The 27,798-nt window shown below is 37.7% G+C and overlaps 1 protein-coding gene across 1 annotated transcript in view; it reads right to left on the reverse strand.

The window, feature by feature from the left end:
* The window catches only part of PITPNC1 (phosphatidylinositol transfer protein cytoplasmic 1), an 84,831-nt gene extending 58,843 nt beyond the window's left edge, over positions 1-25,988 (reverse strand). Inside the window, exon 1 of the mRNA XM_074888830.1 lies at positions 25,334-25,988. Coding sequence (XP_074744931.1) covers positions 25,334-25,381 — 48 coding nt within the window. The 5' untranslated portion in view covers positions 25,382-25,988. The remainder of the gene's footprint in view (positions 1-25,333) is intronic.
* Positions 25,989-27,798: the final 1,810 nt, after the last annotated feature.

The raw sequence follows: 27,798 nt of genomic DNA on the forward strand, positions 1-27,798 counted from the left end.
TGGGCTTGTGCAAAAGTCAGAATTAATCCAGAGCATTCTGCTGTAGACCTCAATAATAAAATCAAGCAAAACCACATGCACACAAAAGCTCAACAAAAAACCCCTCCCCATAGCCTAAAAATAAAATTAAAAAGGTATCATTGCTTCCTTTCCTGCTACCCCACGGCCTTCTACTACCTAAACAACACTCACTCAACAAGTCGTTGGTTCAAACTCAGAGAGAGGAAGTGGTTGCTGTAGCAATGGCAGAAAGAGCAGACAGCAAGAACACAAACTTGCTGCATGCCGACGTAGCTTTAACTTCCTCTGGTTTGTCATCTGCTTGTTTGATAAACTTACCACTTTTCATTAAAATAAAGAATTCAGACAAGTTTACAGAATTCTTTGACACATGCTATGTGGCCATAAATTACTCCTCAGGAAACACTAAAAGGTATAATTAAGGGAAAAGATGGAAGAGAAGATTAAAATATGAATGAATCTCACTAAAAATGTCCATACCCGAACTGATCTCACAAGTCGGTCAGTAATCAAATTTTAGTCTAACACACTTTTAAGTGCCTGTGGTTCAGTAAAACATTTATAACAGTACACAACAGTATTACTTTTAAGTTCAAACATTGCTTTTATACAGTTTTAGATGGTTCCTACTATTTCTACAGGCATGTGACGTGAAACATTTTTCTGAAAGAATTTTTTTATTCTAAAAACTTGATGAACTATCAGTTTGGTTAACCAGATAACGCTAAACTTGAATGTGAATACTCAGCACTTTGTTCTACAGCTCAAAGGCTGGGCAAATGCATGTTGAAGAATTTCCAATCTAACAAACTTAAGTGCTCTAATACACTGTTTCTCAGACTTGTTTTACCGTAAATCTCTCTTCAATGTTTGCAAACTTTTGGGGTGGGCAGGGAGGGAGGGAGGGGATGTCACACTACCTACCTACCACTACACACTCCCTACTACAAAACAGGGAAAACTCTGGAATGCAGTATTTTAAGCAGGGCCTGGGGTCTGGAGCTTGTCTAGGAATATTTTAGCTAGGTAGTTCAGAGGACAGGTTTAATAGGAGCTCATGGCAAACAGTTACCACAGGATCCACACTCTCACTTTCCAGCCACTTGTTAATCTTTATAATATCCCATTCTTCCCTCTCTTACATTCACTGCATAGAATGAATACATATAAGGAATGTTAATGGTTAATTATCCAACTTTGAAACCTAAATTCTCTATTTCTCTTTTTTTTGTTGTTGTTTTGCCTTGTGCTGGTGTGGACTGCACAATTCTCCTGAGAAGCAGATAACCATCTGGGCAGGCTGAATTCCTCGCTGCCACGGCTGAACTGCTATCCAGCACCTCAGACAGACAAATTAAAGCTACACAGTGTCACAGCAGAGTAGGCATATTCTTCAGCTGCATCTTCCTTCATCATCAGGATCTGATATACCTGCTTCCCAATCTTGGATTATCAAAGCATAATCTTGGATTATTGCAGACAACCAGACTAAACAGTACTTCTTGAATCTTTCCTTCGATCCAGGCTGCATACAACTAGTTAAAAACAAATAAATTAATGCATAAAATTCTGCTCTTGATTGAAAGGATCGTAATGAGAAATTTGCTGTCTTAACTGGTCACAACTGTCACTGAGAGCCAGTTATCAATGTGGCTCTGTGGGAAGCTTGCAGTGTTACTTCTGCTGGAGCCAAATGGTTGTCTTGCTGTGAGCACAAATGCTGACAAGCAGGGCAATATGTGGGAAGAAATCTGGCATTTCCAGTGGGATGCATGGATGTGTACAAGCAGTTATGGCTTTATATACTGAAAGTGTATACTCTAGTTGACTATACTAAACCTGTCACATGCCCATTCTCTCCTCATGATTCTGAATAGCTCAATAGCTACCTGATATAATCTGGATGTCCAAACAACTCACATCAAATAAACAACTAAGATAGATAAATGAAGTTACTTGATAAAGAAAAAGCACCCCAGGTATTACAATAAAATAGAACAGATAATGCAGTGGTCTCAAATATTGAATAACAAAAAGGGAAAAAATATTTAAAAAATCAAAACAAAGTTTTTGATTGCAATTTGTTTCTTTAAATTGCAAAATCAGTAAATACTATTTTAAAATATTTCAGATGTTTAAAGTGAGGTTAAAACACAGAAGAGGACTTAGTGTTGCAAAACAAAGTTCATTTAGGGAAAGGAAAGGTGCAAAACTGCATTCAAGGCTGCTGGATGGCAATACACTGTTTTCATGTAATTTTCCCATGGCACTTAGTGATATTAAAACTACAGTGTCTGGGAAGCGTGACCGATTATTGCTTTATTTTCTTATTCTTCCAGTAATTTCTCACACACAAACACATAATGACCATCAAGACAGTATACAAAAGCTTAGATTTGACAACCAAATAAGCCTTCCAAAAGGTCAGTGTGTTTAATTCAATTTAATTTAGTGAAGGGCCAGAGCTCTTGTTTTACATCTCAGAGCTGATTCCCATTGCCTAGTTCTGAGTTACTGAGAACAAACAGAAGGTTTGTATTATAGCACCTGAATGATAATGTGTGGAAGGGAGGAAATGGAGTCAGAATTTCAGTTCTGGATTCGTCTTTGCTATTTTTTCCTGTATTACCCAGATACGCTGCCTTCATGAACACCAGAGAATTCCACATATAGCAAAATATGTGTCACAGTTCCCTCCAATCGGTACAAATCTAGCAGATTCAGCTCTCATATCAGTCTTCCACCTTCCGCAACTTCTTCTTTATGTACAAAATATGGTAGAGAGAAAAAGGATGACTACACAGCATTATAGATCTGACAGCCTCTTGGTGGCCTCCTGAACAAAATTTAGGAAACTTCTTGAGCTGCACTGACAACAGTACTGGGTTCAGAATCCACTAACTGCAGTGGACTCCCTGAAGGTCACTTCATTTTCTGTGCCAGAGCTCACACAATCGGAGAACCAAGCTTTCTGCATACTGCCTTAATTTGGTAAGGCTGTTTTCTTAAAAAAGACCTTACATTTTCCCTATGAGCCATAACATATGCTACAGAAAGAGAGACAACATACTTTTCTATAGCCAGAAGGTCTGTATTTGAGGCTTGCTATTTATACTGTTATTCTAGTCCTTTACTCTGCCACAAAGCCCTGACAACCCCAACTATTCAACAAATGACCTCCCTGTCACAAAGACAGCCAGAATGACTGCAGATTCCTTCATATGAATAAATGCCTATGAAGGATTAAGTTTCATAATATTTTTTTTTTTTTTTACCTGTGGAAATGAAAGGATAATTCAGTAATTGCATTAGATCAGGAAGATAAAGCTAGCATTGGTTTTCCACTTACTATTAAAGGTAATCATGCAGGGCTGAAATACTGTGTTATTCTTTGCCATTCCATTTTTAGATTATTTTCTTTCCCTTTCTAACTATTGGTGAGATTCATATCACAAAACTATCAACCTTTACAAAATGGATGCTTTCATCTTTGCAGCTAAGGTGTTTGTGAAATCAATATGATGTGAAACAATTTTCTACATTATAGTACATTTGCCATGTGATTAACTGGAAGATGTCACTGCGGTATTACTATTTTATCTTCATGAAGACATGCATTCAGGGCAACAACAGAGCACAATATGCACTTTCTCAAGTCTAGAAATGCAAGCAATCCCAAGGGAAACTTGCAGAGACATGCTTGCCTCTCCACTCATCCGTAGATCAAACGTTTCATTAAAGCCATCTGACTGACATTTCTCCTTTCACTGGCATCAGAAAGAAAAAGTGCCATTAAATGGATTCTCAGGTTACCATTGGATATTGGCTCCAAAATAATCTTCTAGATGTCACAACAACCTTGTGGAAATTCCTAGAACTGCAGTTGCGCCTGCAAGAATGTATGAACAGAAGCGTAACATTTTATCCTTTCAGAAATACTTTAAAACACAGATGAACTTAATCTCAGCCTCTCAGAGAATACCTGTGGATGAATAGCTATTAAGCGAGAAGCTCAACAAAGTGAAACAACTTTAAATTTTCTTGAAATGAAAGATTAGATGGATTTTTAGAAGGTTATGAAGAGGATGCTGAAAGAAGATGAGATTTAAGGGCTAGCAAATAATTCATTCTATGAAACAACACAAAAAGAATAAAAAATAATACAGATATTTACTGCAGTGCAAGCTCAGCGTGGGCTAAATTGTTTGGCTGAACTGCTCTGTGCCACCATGGCTAAATTGTTCCCAACACCCCGGCTAACACTTGCAGAAAATCCAGGTGTAGATAACTGGCTGCAATATTGCACTCAGAAGTATAGCTGTACTTTTAGCTCCTTCTTAGCTTTTGCCAACTTTGAATTCTGTTTTATTTCTTTTAACAAAAAATAAAGGAGTTTATAATTGAAGCCAAATAACCATTCTCGTCTCCTGCTGATCTGTATTTGACTTGAAGACAGCCACTGTCTTGATGAATCTGGCCTAAAATATCATAAGCAGCTTGCAGCTTCACTTAATAAAATATTGGTCTGACAATAATTCCAATGAAGCCAGTTTAGTGAATGTGTTGTGTATTTACTAGCTGTACTGTTTATATTACTAGCAGTGATGTTGATACTGCAGCTGGTCATTGCCAGTTAAATAAAACACGAGTTTTATGTTACCATCAACTATTTATTTTAACATTGACATAGGCAGTATGATGTGTAAATAAGTAGCAGTATTTTTCTGTTAACAGAATTGTATTTTAAATTTATGGAAGAGATGTATCTAAAGTATAAGCAGAGAAAGTAACAGATCACCTATCATTAAGCTTGCTGACAACTTCCATTAGAAAAGATTGTTCTCTTGTTGGCAACAAATCTTCTAAATTTTAGTTGCATGGATGTTTTACTGTGTCTACTTTAGGCTCAGAAAGCTGCAATCAAAATGGCTCAGGAATGTTTCAGTTGCTAGTAAGAATAATAGTAATTATTAAGTAGAAAAGATTCATTGTATTGGAAATAAATGTATTTTTTTTCCTTTGGAAGGCTCTCATGCCTAGAGTGGGCTAGTAAAGGGACTTGAAATTCAACAGACATGTAGTCTTTGCATAAACACTTACCTTATGCTGTTCATGTGAAAATCTATTCATATTTAGCCCCTTGGCTAAATATAAATCTTTAAATTTAAGCCTTTGCAAATACAGTTCCATATTCTCAACAGAAGTTTTTTAGAGCTTTCCAGAAGAATTATCAAAATATTATGTTCTTACTGCACACTCTCAAGCCTCTCACAGATCCTACTATATATAGGATATATGTTTTCCTTGTATGTTATCACACTTTTTTTCTATTGCTTATTCTGTTCTACCATATGTCATCATGTACATTTTAAATTATTATTTTATCCATTACTGTCCATTATCTCAAGTGCAGAAGTCTGCACAGTGCATCTCAAGGTTCTAACACTGATGATAATACAGACAGCAGCTCACATGAGGCCATATAGTCAAGCTTTTTTTCCTCAGAACGTTTTAAAAGCCCCCAAAATAATTACAAACAAAAGCTATGCTTAAGGAAATCCTACCAAGCTTGTAAAGCCAGGCACTCAAGAGTTAGGGAAAAGCGATGAGTGGCTTATTGGATATTAATGCACTTGTGTACATAAACACTATGGCACAATTAAATAATTATGTACCAGTTTTTCTTCCTATTTGAGGTAGTTGCATACTAATGTAGATGACTTTACATAGGGCTTCTGCTCCATTTGCTAAGAGCTGAAAAACATACTGTGCCAGTTCAAGGTCATATGGATTTAAGAATCCACATCAGTGCATATCCTCTGGGCATCACCAGCACAACAGTACCCAGTTGTCATGCATAAGGATGAGAAATTACCGAAATTAAGAAATCTAGGTTACATAAGGCAAATTGCTTAAACCCAAATTCTTCACAAGCAATTGCTATCTCCTTGTTCCTCATCATCTAGGTACCCCACTTGACACAAGAAATCTGGTTCAAAGAAATGCTAAATATTTACCAGATAGCTAAAGTCAATGAGAACTGTGTTTTAAATGGGCTATATAATTCCACTCTGAAGTAGGTTCCAAGTGTTAAATATTCAAAATACGTTAATATTTTCAACTGTCATGTCTCAATACAGATGTTTGTCTTCTGTAAAATCAGAAAATTTGTTCATTTTACAGAAATGTGATGAAAATAAATTGATTAATGTTTAGGAAAACATTCAGACACTTTAATGATAAGCATCACTCAAAACCATGATAGACAGTGGTTCCAACTTCAGAGATGGGTAATAAGTTACTGGAAAAGGAGACAAAAAATTATATCATGAAAAAGTGGTGTTCATTCGAGGGCCACCCAGCCCTTCCAGGAACCATTTATATGGAAAATACATTCAAAAAGCTGGCAAATCAAAACTGTATAGGCAATGTTAATTTTGGCACCTCCTAATTCTAAGTGCTTGTCCTGGAACCCTTAAATAATGATTTTTAAACCAGTCTATGTTGATAAAAATGGAATTACAACTTCATTGCTGGTTTAGAATTTATGAAAAAGGATATAGACTACTGAAATCTTTGTAGACAGGTTTGCAGATGAAGTGGGTATGAACTCAAGAGTGTCAGCTTGCAGATGTACTTTTTCCTGCTTGTGCTGCTGTTTTTGGTGGTGGTTGGGTTTTTTTTTGTTTTGTGGTTAAATAAAAGTGTTCAGCTTTCAATTCTTATCTTTTGGATGTGTTATATTCATACTACAGAAAACAAACATCAGTATTTTGACCCTGTGGGGTTTTTTTCCTGAAAACAAGACATTAATAGAAGGTAGAGTAAGCAACAGCAAAACTTCATTTTTTAAACTGGAGAAGCAGCAAAATTAATTTTGAAAGCTTCTTCATTCAAGGCTGAAAGCCTTTGTACAAAACTTCATCCTGGAGTGATATTTTCAGCTGTAATATAGGGGTTTGTAATGGAAATGCTGACAGGCCCATAATTATGGAAGCACTAGCGGGCACCACTATAATAGTATATCAGATAGGCATACTACTTAAATACAATACAAGGTATCAGAAGATGTTAGTGTCTGTCCTCATTAAAGCAGCACTTAAAATTCCTTTTAACCTCCATGACTCAAAACTATTAATCTGACGTTCAGAAGGACATATACACTGGTACTAATATTTGCAATGAATACATCCCCTTTAGTACTTCAAACTGAATTGAATATGTTTAAGCTCATAGAAACTGCAAAAAATAAATAGTAAGAATAAGAACATTTTATTTTACAGGACAATCTGAAACCACGTAAAGTAATATAAAAATTACACATTAGTTCATGTGTTCTATAACATTTTAAAGCTTCTTTTTATATCCAAATATGCAATGATATATCTGTGATGCAATTACACTTTTGAATATTTAGGGGGGAAATGTTGTATCACCTCTGTTCACTGGCTCTTGTTTGTCAGTCAGTTATAAATATTAGTATGAAATTCTTGATGCCTGTACAAATTCCACACATGCAGAGAAAGGACGATCAAGCCTGAATATCCTGAAGGGTAGCTGGTTGAATAATATGTTCATAGCCTATATAGGTTTTAACTTTATGTTGTTATTCCCACCGAAAACATTCAACAAATCGGTAGCATGATTACAATATGCACAGTATATTCTATTTCTGTAATACATTAATTCTGAAATTTCATCTGAGAGTTGCATGCTATAATAATGTTCTTTTTTTCCAACAGATGCAGAAATACTAGCAGGATGTTACCTTTGAATTATTTCCAAGCATATACTCTATTTCATGACTCCAACAGACTCACCCCTATTTCCTTCTCTGCATTAAGGTGCTCAAAAACAATAGAAAGAGTGAATTTACCTTTCCTGCATCTTGTCAGAAAATCAATTTTTTGGGGATAAGTTCTCCCGAACAAGCCCTTTTTCAAGCATAAAAAATTTTTTTAAAAAAAAGTATGTGCTACATTCTGTACAAATCTAGGTATACAGCTCTTATCAGGTAAGGGAAATAACAAACGTCACATTCCACAGAAGCTTGCCTCACTGGAAATGGGACTGATGATGTTTTTGATGACTAGGTAGAGAAAGAAAACATCTCACTGAACAGAAAGTACTTTCCCATGGAAAGCTGGAATAGTACTATTTTGAGTAATGCCCTATTTAAACACAGGGACACCCTCACTCTGTCACTCACACAAACATGATTTGCATGCTTTGGTGGCTTGTAACTCTGTCTCAGACTACAGTAACACCTTATAAAAGATGATTCAGAAGATTATTATATTTGCATATTTTCCCCATTGCTGACAGTGAAGGCTTCCATGGGCCATCAGTTTCAGGACTACAGCCACTACAAGAGAGCATGATCAGCAAAACAAAAAGGTCCCAACATCTACTGATGTCATTCCTATTTGAATGTGGAGCATAACCGAGGCTGCTAGGATTCCTGCATTTATGGTCATGGGATCCTTTAAATTTCTTATGAGGAAACCAGGTTTTCTCCTGAAGAGGATAGGTTTTAACATTTTGTACCAACAGAAGACAATGCAATTGCCAAAGTTCCAGAACAGAGGTCCACATGATAATTTTTTTTTACTATTAACTCGCTTGCTAAAGAAGATTAGGCAGTAAAGTAACAACTGCCAGAAAAGAAAAATGTATTACCACTTACTAAGCCAGGCTCATCTCTCCTAGAAATCTACTGACCAGACAAAAATTTGCTTCATCTTGTGCCATTTTTTCCATATTCTGTATCATTTATCATCTGTTCCACAATTTTATTAAAAGTCTCTAGGAAACAGCTTCAATTTTCTAACATAATTTGGTTCTCTGACAGAACAGAGTTAAAGAATACATAAATGTGAATGTCATATGCAAAAATGATTTGTAGTACTTTGGGGGAGAGTAAGATAAAGAGGACTTACTTGAATCACGAAACCAGGGGTGATTTTTTTCTGGTATTGTGTTATACTGTGTTGAAGTAACAGGGAGTTCTTCACCATTCCAGGAACAAAATATAAGTATGTGCAACCTAAAAGTATATCTTCTTAATGCAAACCTTACACTCTGTTCAAATGTTGGTCAGCTCTTATGTTGCCATAAGCATTTGATCACGCACTTTTATTTTTCCTGATCCTGCTTCCTTCTGGCCATTATACCCAACCAATATACCTCCTACGTAAGTGCAAAAGATGGAAACATGTCAGAGGAAGTTTTGCAGCGATGTATTTGGTTTTCCAAGGCCACAAGATTTTGACATGACAGCAGTTGGTAGTCCACAGATACACGACTTCCTTTTTTATGTTACATCTCACCTTAGAAAATTTATTTTCAAGTTTGATTCTTCTTACTACAAAACTATCTGTCTTATCATTTTTATCATAGTTAGTATTAACTTGGTCCATTGATTGTATTGCAAACTGATGTATTGTTACAATCTGAAGACACCACAATTGAGGCAAATCTTTAATTCGAAATTCACAAGTCTGCAGACATATCCTTATTTCCCACAGAGAGATAAATTATTAGATTTCCTTCCACTTTACCTAAAGCCAATGGAGTTCTACAGAGTTCAGTTCAGTACAGATTTTCTCTTGTATTTCATACACAACTCTTCATTCAATGAATTCTCTCTTAGCATCATATTTTTGCATTCTTAATGCAAAAGAAGGGAAACTCCCACTGACTTCACCACGTGTAGAAGTGGACCTGAGAAGGGCACTCATCTTGCTTATCAGCATACTATAGGAATGCTGTCGATTAATTACAACCATATCAAATGCTTGGCTGCAGATAGCATACATAGTGTGCTTTTCACTGACTGACTTACAGTCAGTGGGAGGAGGTGATAGCAAAAGTGTAAGAACAAATCAAAGTTAAACATGGACATGGAAATTCATCTCTGTTTTCAAGAGTGACAGTTCTGTGTGCATTGGGCATGAACTAGGCATGTGGTGATGAAGCGACAGCAGAGCAGTGTTTGCTACTGGCAATGACAAAGCCTAGATAAACCAAAGAATCATGCCTCAGAACACAGTATCCTATTAGTTTAAATCATATGCATCCTGCAAGAGCTAGTATCTAAAATAAAGCAAATGTTAATTCCTTTCAGAGATAAAACAATCAGAAAAGTACTCAGCTCCAAATGGAAACTAAGGAACATGACATACTGCCAACCAGCACTTGGCAAAACAACTTATAATATAATATGGAAATACTGCTGCACGCCACTAACAAACATTGCTTGCCAAAAAAATTAAACCCCCTGAAATCCTAATTGTTAGCATTATTGCTACCCTTCTGATTCTCTTTATGAAGCAGTCCCCAAATAGTCAATGATTTCAATAAGTATTAAAAAAAGTTATCAAAAATCCTCTACCAAAGTTTTGTGCTTAAGTACAGTAAAGCAGACAGTCATGCAAAACAAACAACAACAACAAAAAAATCAGCTGCTACTCTAATTGGGATTCTGTCTCCTTGCACTTACAATTAATTCAACATATTGTGATGGCATTAAATTAAAATTCTATTAGGACAGGAGTTGTATTAATTTGCTTTACATTTGCTATCATCAATTCAATGTATTGAACAGAAAACTGAGAAAGAGTGTATGAGGGTGATTCCTATTATTCAAGGGAAAAGAAAAGTGTGAATAGCACAGCTTGGATGCATAAATATAGAGGGAAAGTTAACACAGCTTTAGTGAAGTCACGTCTTAATCTGTTTCTGAAGGGGTCAACAGGTATGCAGTCGAAGGAGACCGAGCTGATATGGGCCAATTCAAACCCTTTGCCAAGGTCACTCACCAGATGTTCAAAAAGAAACAAATTTTCTGAGATAAAATGTCCTTACATGGATAAATCATTGTTTAAAAGATACAATAAAAGAGTAAAATAAATAGACAAGTAATTTTTATCACTGGAGAGAGGACACCAGTGAAGACCCAGAGGAATTTGCACTAGGTCTTAAAGTGTTCAATGCACTCATTAATGATGGCAGCATGCTCATCTACAACTTATTTTTAAAAAATCCCCAATGAACAATATATAAAAAGAACAAATGATAACTTGAACCCAACAAGGATGGAAAGCTACATTTTTGTAATTAACCTCCTACAAAAAGGATTTAAAAGAGGGAGTGGGAGGCATATTATAGAGAGTACAAAGAGAAAAAAAGGAGAGAACATAGAACAGAGAGGACAGAGAGTTACACTGATCACTTGCAGGCTGCAACGCTTAGAGAGCAACTCTTCATTAGATGAAAAGCTGAGTAACTTTATCTCCTTGACCCTAGCGGCAATGAACACCTGAAACACCAGCTTAAAATTCTTCAGCCCAAATTCACCCCGGAGTCACCTCAGTGCATGACAGATGGAAGAATTCAAGGATGAAAATTTAGGCTTCACCATGGTCTTCTACAGACAGAAGCAGCAAATAGCCCCCAGTTTACCACCAGTTAGTCCATATCATGCAGCTACTGTTATTGCTTCTACTTATGAAAATATATAAATGTACTACTAGGGACACAAGACTTAACAGTGTGCAATTACAGAGAAACATCTCAAAAGGTCAACTAAGAGGAAAGAAGACCTCCCATATTACCAGTGCATGGTTCTTTAGGAATACAGTACATGAGCCTTCAATCTTGGGCTGGTTATTTCTCATTCTTATGAAAATGCATTACACACCACAGTGCCATCCTACCTTAAGGTAATGATTAATTTGTAAAGTTGTTTAGAGCCTGCCTGAAAAGGATCTCATACTTAGTACGTTGGAATGGCTTCATGTCACCCACAAGTCTTCGCATTTTTATGACAGCAACTCCCCAACGTGAACCTCCTCAGCAACTTTGTTAGACAGATAAACTGAAACACGGGTTTTCGTCAAGAAATGATTCACAGAAGAGTTTATATATTTTTGGAGTTTATCAAAAAATGCTAAAGATTTCACAGGAACAAACCCAGTAACTCTTCGCTTCATTAGCTTTGAGCCTTTCATCTCATCAGTATAAATGCAAAATATGAAGAAATATTTTATATTTGAAGCCTAAGAAAAATAGTTTTGAACTAGTATCAATATGCACGTATGGGAAATGGTAAAACAATGTCTACCGATGCTCCACATCTTTGAAACTTCGATATCAGTTTTCTTTCCCTGTTTTCTAGAATATCATAAGCAGATACAGTGCACTAATTTGCTCCAGAGGGGACACAAGGGACCAAATCAGCTGACTTACTGAAGGATAACTGTATGTCAACTTGCAAAGTTTACTGGGCCTCCAGAACTGTATATGCTTAAATTTGACATATGCAAATAATTTGCACGCATAAATCAGCAGGGTGATGAACTATTATGTAGATGCAATGGAGTGAAAGTCCTTTTTCTTTGAAACTCTTGACTGGAAGGTGTCAGAAGTGCAGAAGAAAAATAAGGGTTTGCAAAATAAGAAAGGTGAAAATGCACCCCAACAGGTCTGTAATTATTTTATGTCAGTAATTACATGACAAAAGATTTAAAGAATAGCGAAGCTTTCATTAATCAGCAAGTCTATTTCTTTTCCTACATAGCTTTCTTGTATTTCCAGTTGCAAAAAAATGGAAAATGCTTTTAATTGTCACCCGATGGAGCAAGTAAATTCTGCCTATTGCTATACAACCTTCTTATTTAATAAATTCCTTTCTCTGAAAAATGACTTCTGTGTACATCCTTGTTTCCTTACTTCTCACTTATTTTCTTTTAGCTGACAAAATGGGTTAAAATCTTGTTTTAGACAAAGAGTCATGCAGCATTTGCACTGCACGGTCTAACCTGGAGTTAAGAAGCAAGATACCAGAGAAATGAATACCCGGAACGGGAGGGGGGCAATATCAGGAACCACCTATCAACACCAGCATAAAAATTCATGCTACAATTTCATGCAGAGAATTTTGACTGTTAAGAATGAATATTAATAGGTAACTATTTAAGAAAAGGATGGAATAACCTGGTATAAACAAAATGAAGCCTGGTAGAGCACAAAGGCAAATCTTTCATAAATGTGAAGACAAAGTTCTGGTCTGTAACTGATGAATACTTTGCTAAAACAGCAGTCTGGCTCAAGATTCTTACTCTCCTACCCACATGGGCTACACAGATTAGAAATGTTAGTTGGTTATTTCCCAGGTGAATAGTCTATTTTAGATGAGATTTAGGCAGCTCCAGGGCACCACAGGTTTAAGCAAGGATTCTGTGACTTTCAGATTCTGTACGAGCACCAAAAGAAAGCAGAGGTCCTACATCTACAAAAAGACCAGGCAAAGGGCCGGCTGAACAGGGGTAACTCGGCAAGACAGTTAAAAACCCAAAAGTGACAACGAACTTCCGTTTGGATGCGTGGATCTATGACACAATTCTTAACAAACATGATCTAATAATCTATATTAATCACCTTCAAGTAATGCATTTTTTATTTCATTTGATCAAAACAGTCTTGCAAACCCAGTGCTTTTTTTCCTAAATCACTGTTCTTTTCACAGTCGAAGGTTTGGACTGGCTACAATGCTGAGGTTTTCTTCTTTCCTTGCCATTAAATATGCATGATTACTTCAAAGACTAAGGCTTTACTGCAGACTTACTGTTACATGGAAGTTTGCTAGTGGCCCTAGGGAATGCCCTCAGCTTTTCTCTAACAATAAAGTCAATCAACTGCTACCTATAAGGTAAGCTTAGAAAGCTAAAGTAGCTCACTTAATTTGCAAGTCTAACTTCCAAAACTGTTACATGTGGAAGAGGCCTACAAACAAAGATGTTAAGTATAACAACCTGTGGAAAGGAATGCAATTGCTAGGAGCTTGTAAAAGGCCTTAAGGACCTCCTTGCAAAGCTTTAAGGCGGCAACTCTGACTCTCCATCTTGTGTATACAGGAAGTGATACTGGTTTAAATAACATTAACATTTCAAGCCAATGTAAACCAGCTTAAAACCAAAATTTGACAAATCATATCACCTTCTGAACCACTTTTTTTTGCTTGTTTTATTCATTGGGCAAAGTGCAAAAGGAAAACTGAGGAACAACCTTGAACTGAATTAAAGAGAAAAATCTATGTATGCATACAAACTCCTGCTGGTGAAAATTAATTTTATATTTTACAGCTCTATGAAAAATTACAGGACCCAATTAGCCTTTGGTTGATACAAAACTTAACACAGTAAAGATGGAAGTCTGACAGCTACTTCTAAAAAAGGTACAAAAATCCTCAACAGGAGACTGCTGTGCAGAACTCATGCAAGAATCTCTACTCTGCACTTCCGTTCATACAATCATGCCAATTATGTAGCTTTTATATGGTCCTATTAAAATGTATTTTACAAATACCCTTGATAAGAACCATCCTATCCTGACTGAAGTGTTCACACTTGGTTACTTAATACTCTTGGGCATATGACTTTTTACAGTAAGTAGAGAGTGTGAAACAATGCTGTATTTAATTTTCACATTTTAGAATATTTCTGAGAGAAAAATCTACAACCCTCTTTTTTCCTGCCTAAATATTTTGGAGAATTTAGGATAATATCCATATGTTTCTGTCCTTTTAATCTGAAGAATGGAAAAATATATATGCATTCATATATAAATAGGTATTTTTATATGGTATGATTTATGTATTAAATATTTTTATATTATATAAACAAAATTTAACTGATTTTATGGAAGCTGACAGAATTTAATCAAAAGCTATTCTGACGGTTGTGAGAGGGAGATGGTTTGAACAGTTTTGCCAGTAGGATGTGTGTTGCCAACACCAGGAAGGTGGGTGTAAGCTAACGTCAAATGAAGCCACACAGTATTAAGACCTCAAAACAGATGTGCAAGTCCTTACAGTGGACAACTGAAGGAAATTAAGAGATGAGATGAGGTAAGAGGGCTAATAGGAGGAAACCACAAGGGAACAGCAATCACTGTCCCTCAAATGCTCTTAAGGAATTAGAGTTTTATCCAGACTATGGTCCCCAGAAAGAGGATGAGATATAGACCTCCTCCCCTGCACCAAAGCATTTCCTTTTCTCCCGCATAAGAACATTTGCTTTCTGAAGTCTGAAGTGGAGGATACTCACTGTTTGCCACTGAGATTCCTTGGACTGTCATTAACACAAATCACTCGTCATTTACTTCAGTTCTGGCCACTAAAGACAAACTGGCACATCCGAAAATGCCTTAGCAAAAAAGCAAGGTTAGAGGTATCCACATTTAACTTGTATTATGCTTGCAGCATGATTAAATAAAAACATAACCACCTGTTACACTTTTTTCAGCCGGAGTATCTATTTTCAATTATAGCATTTACTATCCACCCTCAAGTATGGCAAGTAACACCATGGTAACATAAACACAGTCGTGGCTGCTTGAGAAAGTTAAATTATAAATAGCCATGTATAGCCCATGAGGTCCTGGAAATAAACTAACTAATCCATAGGCATTTATTACTATGACATAACATTTCCACTAAAATGTTGTTTGCCTCATCTCAAACCCACTCAGAATAGATTTAGAAGTTTGGCATCACTTGACTTTGAGTGAGTTCATGTTCAGACATGAAAAAAGCAGTGACAGTGAAGAAAATAAGCTATAGCAAAGCAGTGGAAAACAAATTAACAACAACAACAAAATCCCCATAGTAGGCTTTATTCTGTTCTCATTGAAGTTAATGGGGAAAAACACCCCAAACAAACCAACCTATCCTGAATGTATAACAGAGTTCCCTTAATATATGGAAACGTGTTTTTATACTGAATCATCCCCAGGGGGAAAAAAAACAAAACAAAACAAAAAACTTGGTCTTAACTCAGTAGCAAACAGTTTGGAAATGCAAATAAACTTAGCAACCCTCTAAAACATTTGAGACATTTCAGAACTCTGTGCTCTCTTTAGCTCTCTGGGTGCAAAGAGCCATGGTAACTGAGGGAATACCGAGATCCAAGCCTGAGCTTAGTACTCAGAGGGGAGCTGAATTATCAATTGTTTTAGTCTGCTGTGTAGTTCCTTATTCTCCGCAAGACTGAGGCAGAGCAAGAGCAGCAGGCTGTTGTTCTGAGCAGCAGATTTTTGCCAGCTGGCCAGACGCCTGCTGTGGTTGGCTAGGCTTCCTTATTTGGGAGTATGACCAAAGACTCAAAAATGGGAGAAAGAAAGAGAGAATTGGAGTTTCTACAAAGTTAGGACTGAAAATTGAGAGCAAAGAGGTTACTGCCAAGTTTTGTGGTGTGAGGACAGCAATCATTTAATTCTATGCAGGCTCAGAGACGTTATCATTGGTGTGACACAAATCAGGAGCCTTAATCTAATTGTGTGATAATGTCTTTTAGGTTAGGCAATAATGCTAAAGATTTAGAGACAGCTTGGTTTCTTTCTTGTTGAGAACAACAAGTTTGAGAAATTTACATTTTCTTTTAGTTTACAGCCATTGGTTAAAGTCTACTTTTGACTAGACTGATGGAAATCTGGAACAGATCTCCTGAGGTCAATGGAATTATTTCAGATTTGCGCCATCCAACTAAAATGGAATTTAAATTCCCAACATTTCTCTTCTAAAAATATGCTGAGTTTTGTCATACATATTTGCTGAAATCTTGGCCTGTCTGACATCAGTGACAGAACTCATTGGTATTCCTATGGTCTAAATTCCACTGAATGATTTTCCTTTCACACAGCATGAAGCAAAAAAACCCCGTGATCCACCAAAGTAAGTATATTCAATGGGCCTAACAAGTGAGACTGCTTAAAAAAAACCATGTATGGATAACCAGGAGAAATACCAGCTTGGCATGTGTAAGAACTTCACGCTTATCAACAGAATCATCATTGTCTTTACCTTTCTGATAAATACAATTTTTTTTGTTCACAGTAGACTTCAGTTTTTTGGTAACCTTCCAAGTAACACCGTGACACTAGCACAAAAAGTTATTTTTATATATTTTTAATAACTTTTATATGAAATGAAAGCAAAAAACTGAAAATATATTCAACAATTAGTTGTGTTTCTGACTGTCTTCAGTGAGTGATTGTTAATCAAGCAATTGAGCAACAGTATGCGTTATACTGGAGTGTCATTCTCACGTAATTATTTTGTCATGCATTGTAATAATATTTTTACTGAAAAAAAATTAAACATAGTCATTAATCGGGCAATACACTAACCCTAATATGACATTTAGTGTGATGAAATGGAAAATAAGGCATACTCAGCATGCTCACAGAAAACAATTCCCACAGAGGCTAAGTATTCCTAAATCACTTAGGCAAGACTAATCTTAGAACAGACATGTGAAAACTCCTAAATAGAGACCATGATTTTTCTGAAGAGCATATGAACAAGTCTTTCATTAAACTCAGTCTACAAACATTTATGCATGTGACTCAGGACATGTGACTACTTGTGCTTTAAATTAAGTATGTGCGCAAGTATATGCAAAAGCTAGGAGTGTGCAAAACCAGCTTCAGAACTGTAAAAGTACAAAACTAATGGAATCCAAAACTGCTTCAGCGTTTTCTGACCGCAAACAGGAAGAAGATGGAAGATACATATTTTTTTTCCGAGAAAAGCCATTAAAATGTCATTCCTACAATTTAGCACCCTGCATTGTATTTTATAAACATAAAAATAGTATTTTAATACATATCCAAGGATTCAAAATAACCAAAATCACTTATAACCAAAATTGGAAAGAAATGAGGAGCTGAGGAGATAAACAAGACAAAGGCTAGACTAAAATCATTATATATAAACACAGGTTAAGTTCAAGTCTAGTTTCCCCCACGTACAGACTGTAAACCCATCTGTCAACTCAACTTGAAGACTAAATTACCTTTTCTTCACTCCTTTTTAAACCTAATCCTGGGGAGCACCTTTCTCCTTGCTTTCTAGACGCATGCAGACATTGGTAATTTCACGGAAATAGGTGCAAATTATGCCTACAGAAAGTTCTTCAGGCTGCAGTGAAGCGCTATCACAGCAAATTTGCCTGAAAAGTCACTATTTGCTTTATTTTGGTATCAAGTCTTACTAAATACACTGCTGGTCATGATAGATGCTCTACAAACCAAAGAAGCTAAGGATAAAATATAAGGAAAACTCTAATTATTTGAAAAATAAATAATTTTAAAGAACAAATAAGTTTTCCATGAGCAAGGATACAAAGAATTATCCCTTACCCACAACTGTTGAGTGTATTTCAATGGTTTGGATGTGTGTATTATTGATCTCCATCCTTATAGTATATAACAGTTGCTTGTGTGTTAGATTGGACATTCAAAATGGAAAGCCTGCATGTATTTCAGCATCCACAACCAACTCGGTCCTGTAAGGACAGCCTGGGGAACGTATTTGTCAGCTCACTAGTCACAAAGAAGAATACTGTGAATGAATCATTGTTATATACTATGGGTTTTCCATTATCTGACTAGGCAGTCGTTTGTACAAAAGAACATGATCTCTAACAGATTTTAACAACACAAATGCCTAACAGACTAAAATGAATACTCATGAAGGAAAATATAATTTTTAACCTTTCCTAGTTATTACTGAAATCTTTCTCTTCCTATAAGCTAAAGCGCCTTATATACTTTAAGGGCTATAAATGACCTAACATGTTTTTAACATGTGCAGTCAGGCAAAAAGCACATGAAAATTGGTATAATTATACTATTTCTAACCGTACAATTAGACAGATGAGGAAATTAAACAGACTGGACTAAAGGAAAATGTATTTAATGTATCAGAGTTATCAAACATCAAGGTGCTAATATAGGCATCTACATTCATTATTAGATATGTAAAGAAAAGTGGCCACAATTTCAAAACTGCCGATTATTTAGCGTTCACATTGACTCTTACAAGAACTTCATGCTCTCAGCAACAAGAAGTTCATCCCAAAAAATAAAAAAGCAAAGCACTAAGTTTTAAAAGCCAGTATTGATATTCTGTGTCTCTCTCTCCCTGTTCTTTTGTTTCCGAACTTACATTATGCTTCAAAGACAAACACACTTTGTGGAGTTCTTGATAGCATCAAAGTTCTGTAGAGTGCTTTAGCTAGAAAATGGCCTAAAACACTGACAAGCTGCATTTTCTTTTATGGGAAATGCAAAACTGGGCCCTATATTTTGCCAACAAAGCCTTCAAATCAAATGTGTAGTATTATTTGCTATATATATACCTTGGAGAAAACAAGTGTTGACAGGGAGAGACAGAAAAAAAGAGATGAAGAGAGATGTATATCAGAGGCTGAAGTTTCTTGGGTAATATCTAATCCTTTCCACTGAAAGATTTTTTTAATGATTTACACTGAAACTTCAAGCACAAAGGTTGTCTTGTTTCTTTCACAGAGTTGTACTGAAATGTGCAAACAGGAGTAAAGGAGAAAACCGGATATTTTTGGTCTTCTATTTGCAGTGGAGTTCAGTAACGATTTGACATCTGCTCTGCATTGCTTTGCTTTTATAGCTCTCTAGGTGACTACAACTAGTACAGGAAGGTCAAGCTAAAGCAAGGTATTTATTTTCTTCCCATGGTAAAACACAGCTCTTGCTTTCATCTGTTCGTTCTTACAACTAGACTGTACATCAAAAGAAAATTAAGTAGCTGTTCTTATTTGGTAATAAAAGTTAAATTCTGGTGCTTTCTCTTACCTATTTTATCTGTTATATCATTATAATGAGTCTTCCCAGCCCACAAGCTTTAAGGTCAATTTAAGGTCACATTGTATGTAGCAAAGGCCCTGTGATGCGAGTAGACGGTACCGCCCACAAAAGACCAGATCAGATCTGTTTGCTAACAAAAGTCTTACACAATGATTTCTTTTGAAGGGTGAAAAGATGTTCATAATGGTGTAAAGAGCTTTCCTAGATCAATAATTAACTTTGAATACTCCTCAGACAAATGTATCAGTGCCTCCACAGTATTAATTGCAAAGAGAAGGTAAGGCCGGTGATGTTCTCATAAGGCATATCCAGAAAGAATGATTAACTAGAGCAAAAAGTCCTTTACTTCTCATAGCACTTTACTATCTTGTAAGGGAAACTGTAAGACTATAGATGCATTGTAGCCGTTGATACTTTAAGTTAAAATTGCACAATAAGACTCCATCTTTTCTGGACAACTTCAGCTCAAAACTACCAGATAAACTTTTTCTGCAGAGGTCATGGTCATGACATGATCCAACTATTATTTTATTTACAAATAATTAAATTGAATTAAATTTGAAAAGCTGAATTCACCTTATATTTGCTTATAGTCCTCTTGCTTACAGCCAACATGCTGCTTTTTCAAATGTTCCATACATTTACATATTCCTGAAAATATGTTCTGTTATAGCTGGGAAGTTAAAACAGCAGCATTAACTGCAGGATGAGTATATGTAGTTTGTCCTGCAGTAGATAACTGTAGTTTAGAGAAAATGCATTTTATACTTTATACCCTACTAAAGACTTTTCCGTTCTACATGCATATAGTTATGTCTAAGTACTATAACACCTGCTAACTCTCAGGGCATAAAAAATCCCAACTTTCTCAAATGCTTCCTTGAGCTTTAAATCTGTCTGTACAAAACATGTTATAACAAGTACCCTTTGTACACAAAACAGTAGACTGAGAAATCTTTTAAAGAAGAAATGTACACAAGAGTCAGAGAATACAAATACTGTTTACACATATGTTGTTGAAATAATCTTACATAAATAATCCACACTGGGAGAATTCATAACGTTTGAAACAAGAGCTAAACACTGGATATTTTTATAAAGGAGCAAGCACAACACCTCTAAAACCAGAATTTGTTAATGTTCAAATGATTTTTTTGTTGAAAAGCCATGATGTACATTTACAGACATTTTGCAGGTCTCTGCTTGTTTGTATTCATGACACTAGAGCTGTTTCTCCACACCTCACGCAGGCAGTGCTCCCCATGGATCAAACTTAGCTTTTATTTAAAGCACAGAATGGGAGCAGTTCCACCAACTTCAGCAACTATTCCAACCAACTATTGGTTGAAATAAAGAACAAAGGAAAGAAAAACCTGTTAAGACTTTAGGTACTGGCCATACACATATAGTTCAGAACTAATAGAAACATTAATGGTCATCTCTGTTTCCAAGGAAAAAAACCCATGATGGCTACTGTATTTTATTTGATGTTTGGCTGTTAAATACTTACAACCTAGCATTTTACAGCAATAACAACTCCCATTTTCAACATGATCCAGCAAAAATGTCTTTCTACCTAGTTCCCTAAAGAATAATCACTTTTCACACAAATCACCAACTTCTCTGTACTTTGCCTTTTCCAAAATAAAAGTTCAGTAACATGCCAACCTATCAGATTTGGTTTACATTTTCAGATAAATGCATCTCAAAAGCACAAAGCCATGTAATCCTTCCTGTGAAGAATTGTGGAATTATGATTTGCAACGAGACCCAAGTCTGAGCATTTTTTAGCATCTCCGCTCTTTTCAATTGCTTGGTGTTCTTTTCACTTGCTTCGGAATGTCTTTTTTTAACTGATGGTATTTAAAAACCCACAATGTAGCCTGTTATAATATTCTCTCATGTGATGTAACAAACTATTTGTAAGAATGAACTAGCACATTAAAATGCAAGGGGAAAAATAACCAAGAGGCAGGCTCGTTTATTAATTGCAGCTGGGATGAAAATTGGTAACATATCCTAGGCAATTACTTCAACAGATTTTACTTTTTTTTATGTATTAATGAAAAGAAATGGCTTTTTCTAATTTATAAGGTCTCAGTGTTAACAAAAGGACTAAATTTGTGGGCATGCCTCCCAAAAGTACCACAAATGAGGTAAGCAATGACTTCTAATTGGCAATCATATTGGCTTCATCAACAGTTATATTCTGACCTAATTTGCAAAGTTCTTACAGCAGTTATTATTTTGCTTAGAAGTTAACATATTTCCTTTCCCAAAGTATTTTAAAGCTGATCAGGCAGCTTGCAACAATATATATGTAACAGTCCTAAATAACTGTCAATAAAAATTCAGTGTAATGAGTTAGCCTCAGCCTTGAATAAGAACTGTAGTGTGGTGCCACAGCACCTCAGCAAGCACTCTGGGCACAGCCTGTCTTTCCTGGTGCTTCTAGACAAGTAACAAAGATGCACCTCTGACTCCTGTATCCTAGCTCAAAATACCCAAGAACAGTTAAGTCTGTAGCAATCAACATTTCTTAGGAAATGTTTTATTTGCAAGAAAGCATTTGGCCTCCAAGCTGACAGGTATACAAAGAAAACTCCCATAAATATTTGGGTATCTTGTCTAATATGGGAATGAATGAAAGAATGCCTCAAGAACGCAATCTGAGCAGCTACTGAAGAGCAGCTATGCAGAATCTCCTATCCACAACAATGCCAGAAACTCTTCAAACCTGGAGACAGCTTTGCTGCTACAGGGACATCTATCAGTTTTTTACTCTTCTCTAGAGATAAATTTAGGTCCTAGTAGCCAGCCAGTGTAGCATTAATTGCTATACTGCTGTGTGAGCATTTATCTACATGCAGAAGTAATGACTTCCAGTTACTAGACTGGACATTAATGCACATTTTTTCACATTACATGTAAAATTTGACTACAGAAGATCACATGCAGGTGCTTGGCTGACACAGATAACACTCCATTTTGCCTCCTGTGCCTGATTATTTTCACAGGAATGACATGGGAAGCCACTCTGGTTTTGGTGACAACACCACACCACAGACTAAAGATGGAATTCTTTCTCATTCACGTTGTGAGACTTCTATGTGTGGATAACTAGCAAGTCAGCGCTGAAAAAGAAAACTGCTCAAGGAAATGCTTTGCCTGTATAAAGTGCACAGGCTGAAAGCCAGAACTTCCAAACAGCGGAAAAAACAGAGTTGTAAAGTCTAAGGAAAACAGCACAAAAAGGGAAGCCATGCAGCTGCGTAAGAAAGAACTGCATTTTTCACACACCTGTTGAAACATACAACCTCAAAAAATATTTAGGTGCTTAACTCCCCATAATGTCAATGTGAGTTAGGTACCTAAGTGCTATTGTAGATCAGTGCCCAACATCCCAATCCTGTGAGAAATTGCATATCCTTTGGAAATTGCTTTTCCATCAAAGCCCACTGAACTTCAGAGTGACTTAGCACCTTGCAGAAGGCAGTTTGGACCTCTTAGAACCAAAATACTCTTGGTTTCTGAAAGATGAACATTGCCCCATGATGTTCTCCTAATGACTGCATCACTGTCTTATTCCACAGAGATGCCAAAAATATCATGCATTATTGGTAGTTAATGTGCAACTTAAGGTAAAATAATTATACCTTCACAGACTGTAGAAAATGTCACAAACATGAACCACAATGAGAAACACAGTGCAGCACTTTTTTAGTATGTAAATAGTATAATGGAAATAGTTAATTTTATAATTAATAATGAAAACCATACTAAATATCAGAGATGTTCTAGGTCCCTCATTAAGGCATGTCAGCTACAGCTCTTCGATTAAATAATGGACAATTCAATATAAGAGAAACTACAAGACTCATGAGTATCTTTATTAATTCTGTTAGCATTCTAGAGAACAAGAGACTTCCAACATTGTCTTCTGCCTCATCATGCATCAACAACTCCTGTTTTGAGAGATTTTTGAACTCTTCTGTATCTGGAAATCTTGTTTAACAATGATTTTTCAAAATAAATTATATCTACTCCCTTCTGATGACATAACGAATTGTTATTAACTAAGTGTGGTGGCCTGAGGACATCAGGAACTGGCCTGGATAAAATGTTGTCTATATTAGGATAATACAATAAACAAATAAAATTATGTATTAAAAGAATAATGCCATCCAATAGCACAGCATACTATATAACTTGGTTGGAAAAATGCTAGAATTAAACCTACGCCTGTTTACCTACACGTATGTGGTGTTTTTAGGTCCTGCTCCCAGAAGATGGAATTTCCTGAGCAGGCTGAAGGAAATATTTGGCAGTTTAAATTCTCAGTTTTAGAAAACTGTTAATTTGCCAAATCTGAAGACACAGACAAAAAAGACCATTGAACTGACTACTCTATCATAGTTGTGCAGACTCCTTGTAGAGGAGTTGTGAGGCAAAACACTCACCTGGATGCATTTAAACAGAAAATGCGTAAATTAATTTGCAAAGGAAATGTATTTCATCATAAACTTGGGGGAGAGGGCTCGAGAAGGGGGAATATTCTCCGTCTGAGCATTACTCCCTGACGACTGCGGGCAGCAGCCGCTCTGCAGAGGCGGCCCCGGGGTGCGGGGCGGTGTAACCCCCGTTACCACCCGCTGACCGGAGCCGCTGCCTACGGCCGCCCCGCGGGGCAGCGAGAGGGGTGCGGGCAGCGCGCCCCCTGGCGGCCGCGGGGAGGGCGCCCCCTGGCGGCCCGGCGCCGCCCCCAGCAGCAGAGAAACTTTGCGCTCAGGTCGGCGCAAGATGCGCGGTGCGGGCTCAGCCGGCCCGCGTAGGGCGTGCGCTCAAGAGCAGCCTCCTTCTCGCGCCGCAGTGGCCACTTCTATATCATAAATGGCTACAGAAAACAACACCTCTCTTTTTTTATACGTGCGAGACACTATAAACCAGAAAGCACCATCTCATTTCATGTGCCATCAGGCCTCTGGGGACATATTACACCTATAAGCGAGCACTATTTATATGCACAACTAACTATATAGCACGTGTATTACATATAGGTACTACTATCTTACTTAAAACAACGAGCAGGTAGAATGTTTGAAGAGAAATAAACACATACTGTTCCTAACACAGAGTTCAGAACATCGACAAAGAGCAGTTTAACTTTCAATCATTTCTTCACATGACAAAAAGTTTTACTGATAAATTATCACCTACCTACCCTACCTGTGCTAGAGAGTTTCAGGCCACGTCCATCTGCAAGGGTATTTTAAGCAAGAGTGAAGATATATTTAGAATCTGGGTTTTGGACAAACGCTTTAACAGAGGATTTCTGCACAAGGCATTCCCTTGCAAATATGCCCAAGATTCTTCTTAAAAGTCTGGTTGGAAAATCTTTATAACCAATACTTTGATGACACAGTGCTTTTGATACACTTAAGTTACCTTCGTTCCTGCAGGATTCCCTTATTTTCCAATAAAAACATTCCTCTCTAACCAATCATCTCCGACTAAGTTCATTCCACGAAGAAAAAATATTCAGTAAAACAAAAACAACCTCAACTCGCCTTGAAAGAGAAAACCCTTAGTAAGTAACAACCTAACGACGAGCAGTGGCGGAGCTTACCTCTTCAACTGTCAAAGGCATACAGATCCGGTACTCCTTCATGAGCATATTCCTGCTGCCTCAGTGCGGACCAGCAAACTGGGAGAAAAGTGGTTGTTTCTGCACGACGATCACGACGAAAACCAATCACGGGAAAAAACAATCAAGCCTCTCTCTCTCTGTACGCGCTTGACAATGTGTCCACAAGAGAGTAATGCAACCATCCAGGAAGGCTGAGCCAGCACGAAGAAAAACCAACACAACTGCTCCTTTCTTCCAGTTCTTCCTCCTTCAGACTGCGATCATGGGAATTTCGCACACGCTCGCCCCGATAAACGCTACCAAGTCTCAAACCCCAACCGCTCTACAGCCGAAGACATCCGTCGGAAGTGTACGAAAACGGCAGCCTCGCAGCTGTGTCAAGACATGCCTGGGGCGGCGAAAAGAACAAATGAGCCGAAAATGTGGCTTGCACCGCCGCCGGCAGCACGTCGGGCGGCAGGAAAGATGAGATGCTGATTTCCAAGACAAAGGCTTTTTATAACGTTTCCTTCCCCGGCTGCCAAACGCGGCTCCCACCGCCCCACCGCAACGCGGCTGCGGCCGCCGCGGCTCCCGCTGTGCTCGGGGCGGGGGGGGCGGGGGGCACAGCGCGGCGATCCGGCGGCCGCGGCTTCCCCGGCGCAGCCGCGGGCGCGCTGTAGCCGCGGGCGCGGAGCGGCTGCAGCGGCCCCGGCGGGGGCGCGGCTGACATCAGCGGGGCGGCAGGAAGGAGGGACGGACGGACGGACGGAGGGAAGGGGGGGGGGGGCGGCGGCCGCCGCTGCTTGGGCGGGTTTAAACCGAAACGGCGCGGCCGGCCCGGGGACCCCGGGTCTCGCCCGGCGGTGCCCCCCGGGAAAGGGGCGCCGGCAGAAATCGCGATTTCCATTAATTCTGCCGTGAAGACTTTGCGATTTTTTGGGGAAGTTGATTGCCCTACGTGTTTAGAATGCACCTCGCAAAACATTTACAAGCCGGTGTAAGAGAGGAGAGCCCCGGGAGGCCGCCGGCCAGCCCGCTCCCACTCCCTCCGCCTCACAAGAGAAAGGAGAGCGTGCCCGGGGGAGACACAAGACAGGATGTGAAGGCCTCACCCATTTCCCTTTTGGTCAGCCCTCCGTTATCAGCCAGCACATTTTGCAAAACAAATAAAACTCTTTTTCCTATCAGCTTATTTACTTTCAAATGCCACGCAGAAAGTTCAGTGAAAAAGTGCCTCCTTCCTAGCTGAACAACAAAGCCAGAACCGATTTAGGAGGGGTTTGGTTTTGCTACTTAGTAGGAAATTTGCTAGTTAATTCGGTTTTTAATATGCTTGGGGTTTGTGTTTTTCAGATAATTTTAGCCATTATTAAATTATGCACAGGAACCCAATTCTGAAACTAGCTGAGAAACCTGAACTGTTACACAATCTCAGGTAAAGCATAAAATGTTCACATTGCTGTTTCCCCTGTCTTCCAACTGGCCAGAAAGCTTGTATCGCAGACAAGCACTGTAACAGTAACATGAAATATAAGGCACTGTACAGAAAATGGTAAAATACACATCTGCATTTAAATATAAATTATTTGCAAAAATAAAAGTGATGAAATCCATTTGGGACAGTTAAAGATTAATTTAGGTTTACAATGAAATGTGTGTTTCATAACAAGAAAGAGCAAAAAACCCTCAGAATTTCATTGGTTCTCAATGTACATTTCAAAGCTATGTATATAATTTTTAGCCCAGAGAGGACACAGTGCCATCTCCTGGAACTAATAACATAACTTTTCCATCCCATTGCAATAATGACACGGTATTTCACACACCCTGCCTTTCCAGTGAAGTGCAAACACCTACACAAAGAAATGGAAAATCTGGGAGCTCTGTTAACAGTCTGGATTTTCAACTGAAGTATGAACAATGTGGGTAATGAGACTTCTATCTCAAATCTGACAACAGCCATTTATAAATACCAAAACTGTAGCTATAATTCATAATGTTAGTAGTACACGTTCCTGAAGCTTCTATGCAAAATAGCCAAAACAAGGCAATACCTGTGGTATTACCTGTAGATGAGAAAGAATCCAAACTCAGATTAAAAAAATCTACTTCAATCTTAAGTGATTTGCTAGTGGTTTCATTCACTGAGAACAACATCTCTCGATTTCTGCTGAAAAGAAGTGTAAAAACTTCTTGATGCTTCCCAATTATAGGCAAAGGCAAAATCAGGAGAAAGACCTAAACTAGTTTATCCCCTGTTACGTTTATGTTCAACATAAACCAAACCGTATAGCTCTGTTTAAAGTAACAAAGCATGCAGATCTGTGGAAAATAAGTGTGTCCAAGAAGCTACTTAAAATGGAAACCAAAATTACTTCCCATACCTACAGCAAAACATTCTTCACTCACCCCATACTTATTGCCACAGGCACAGCTCAGTCTTGTACCATCTGCGCATGCAC

Source organism: Strix uralensis, chromosome 19 (assembly GCF_047716275.1).
Source record: "Strix uralensis isolate ZFMK-TIS-50842 chromosome 19, bStrUra1, whole genome shotgun sequence".
NCBI classification, from domain to species: domain Eukaryota; kingdom Metazoa; phylum Chordata; class Aves; order Strigiformes; family Strigidae; genus Strix; species Strix uralensis.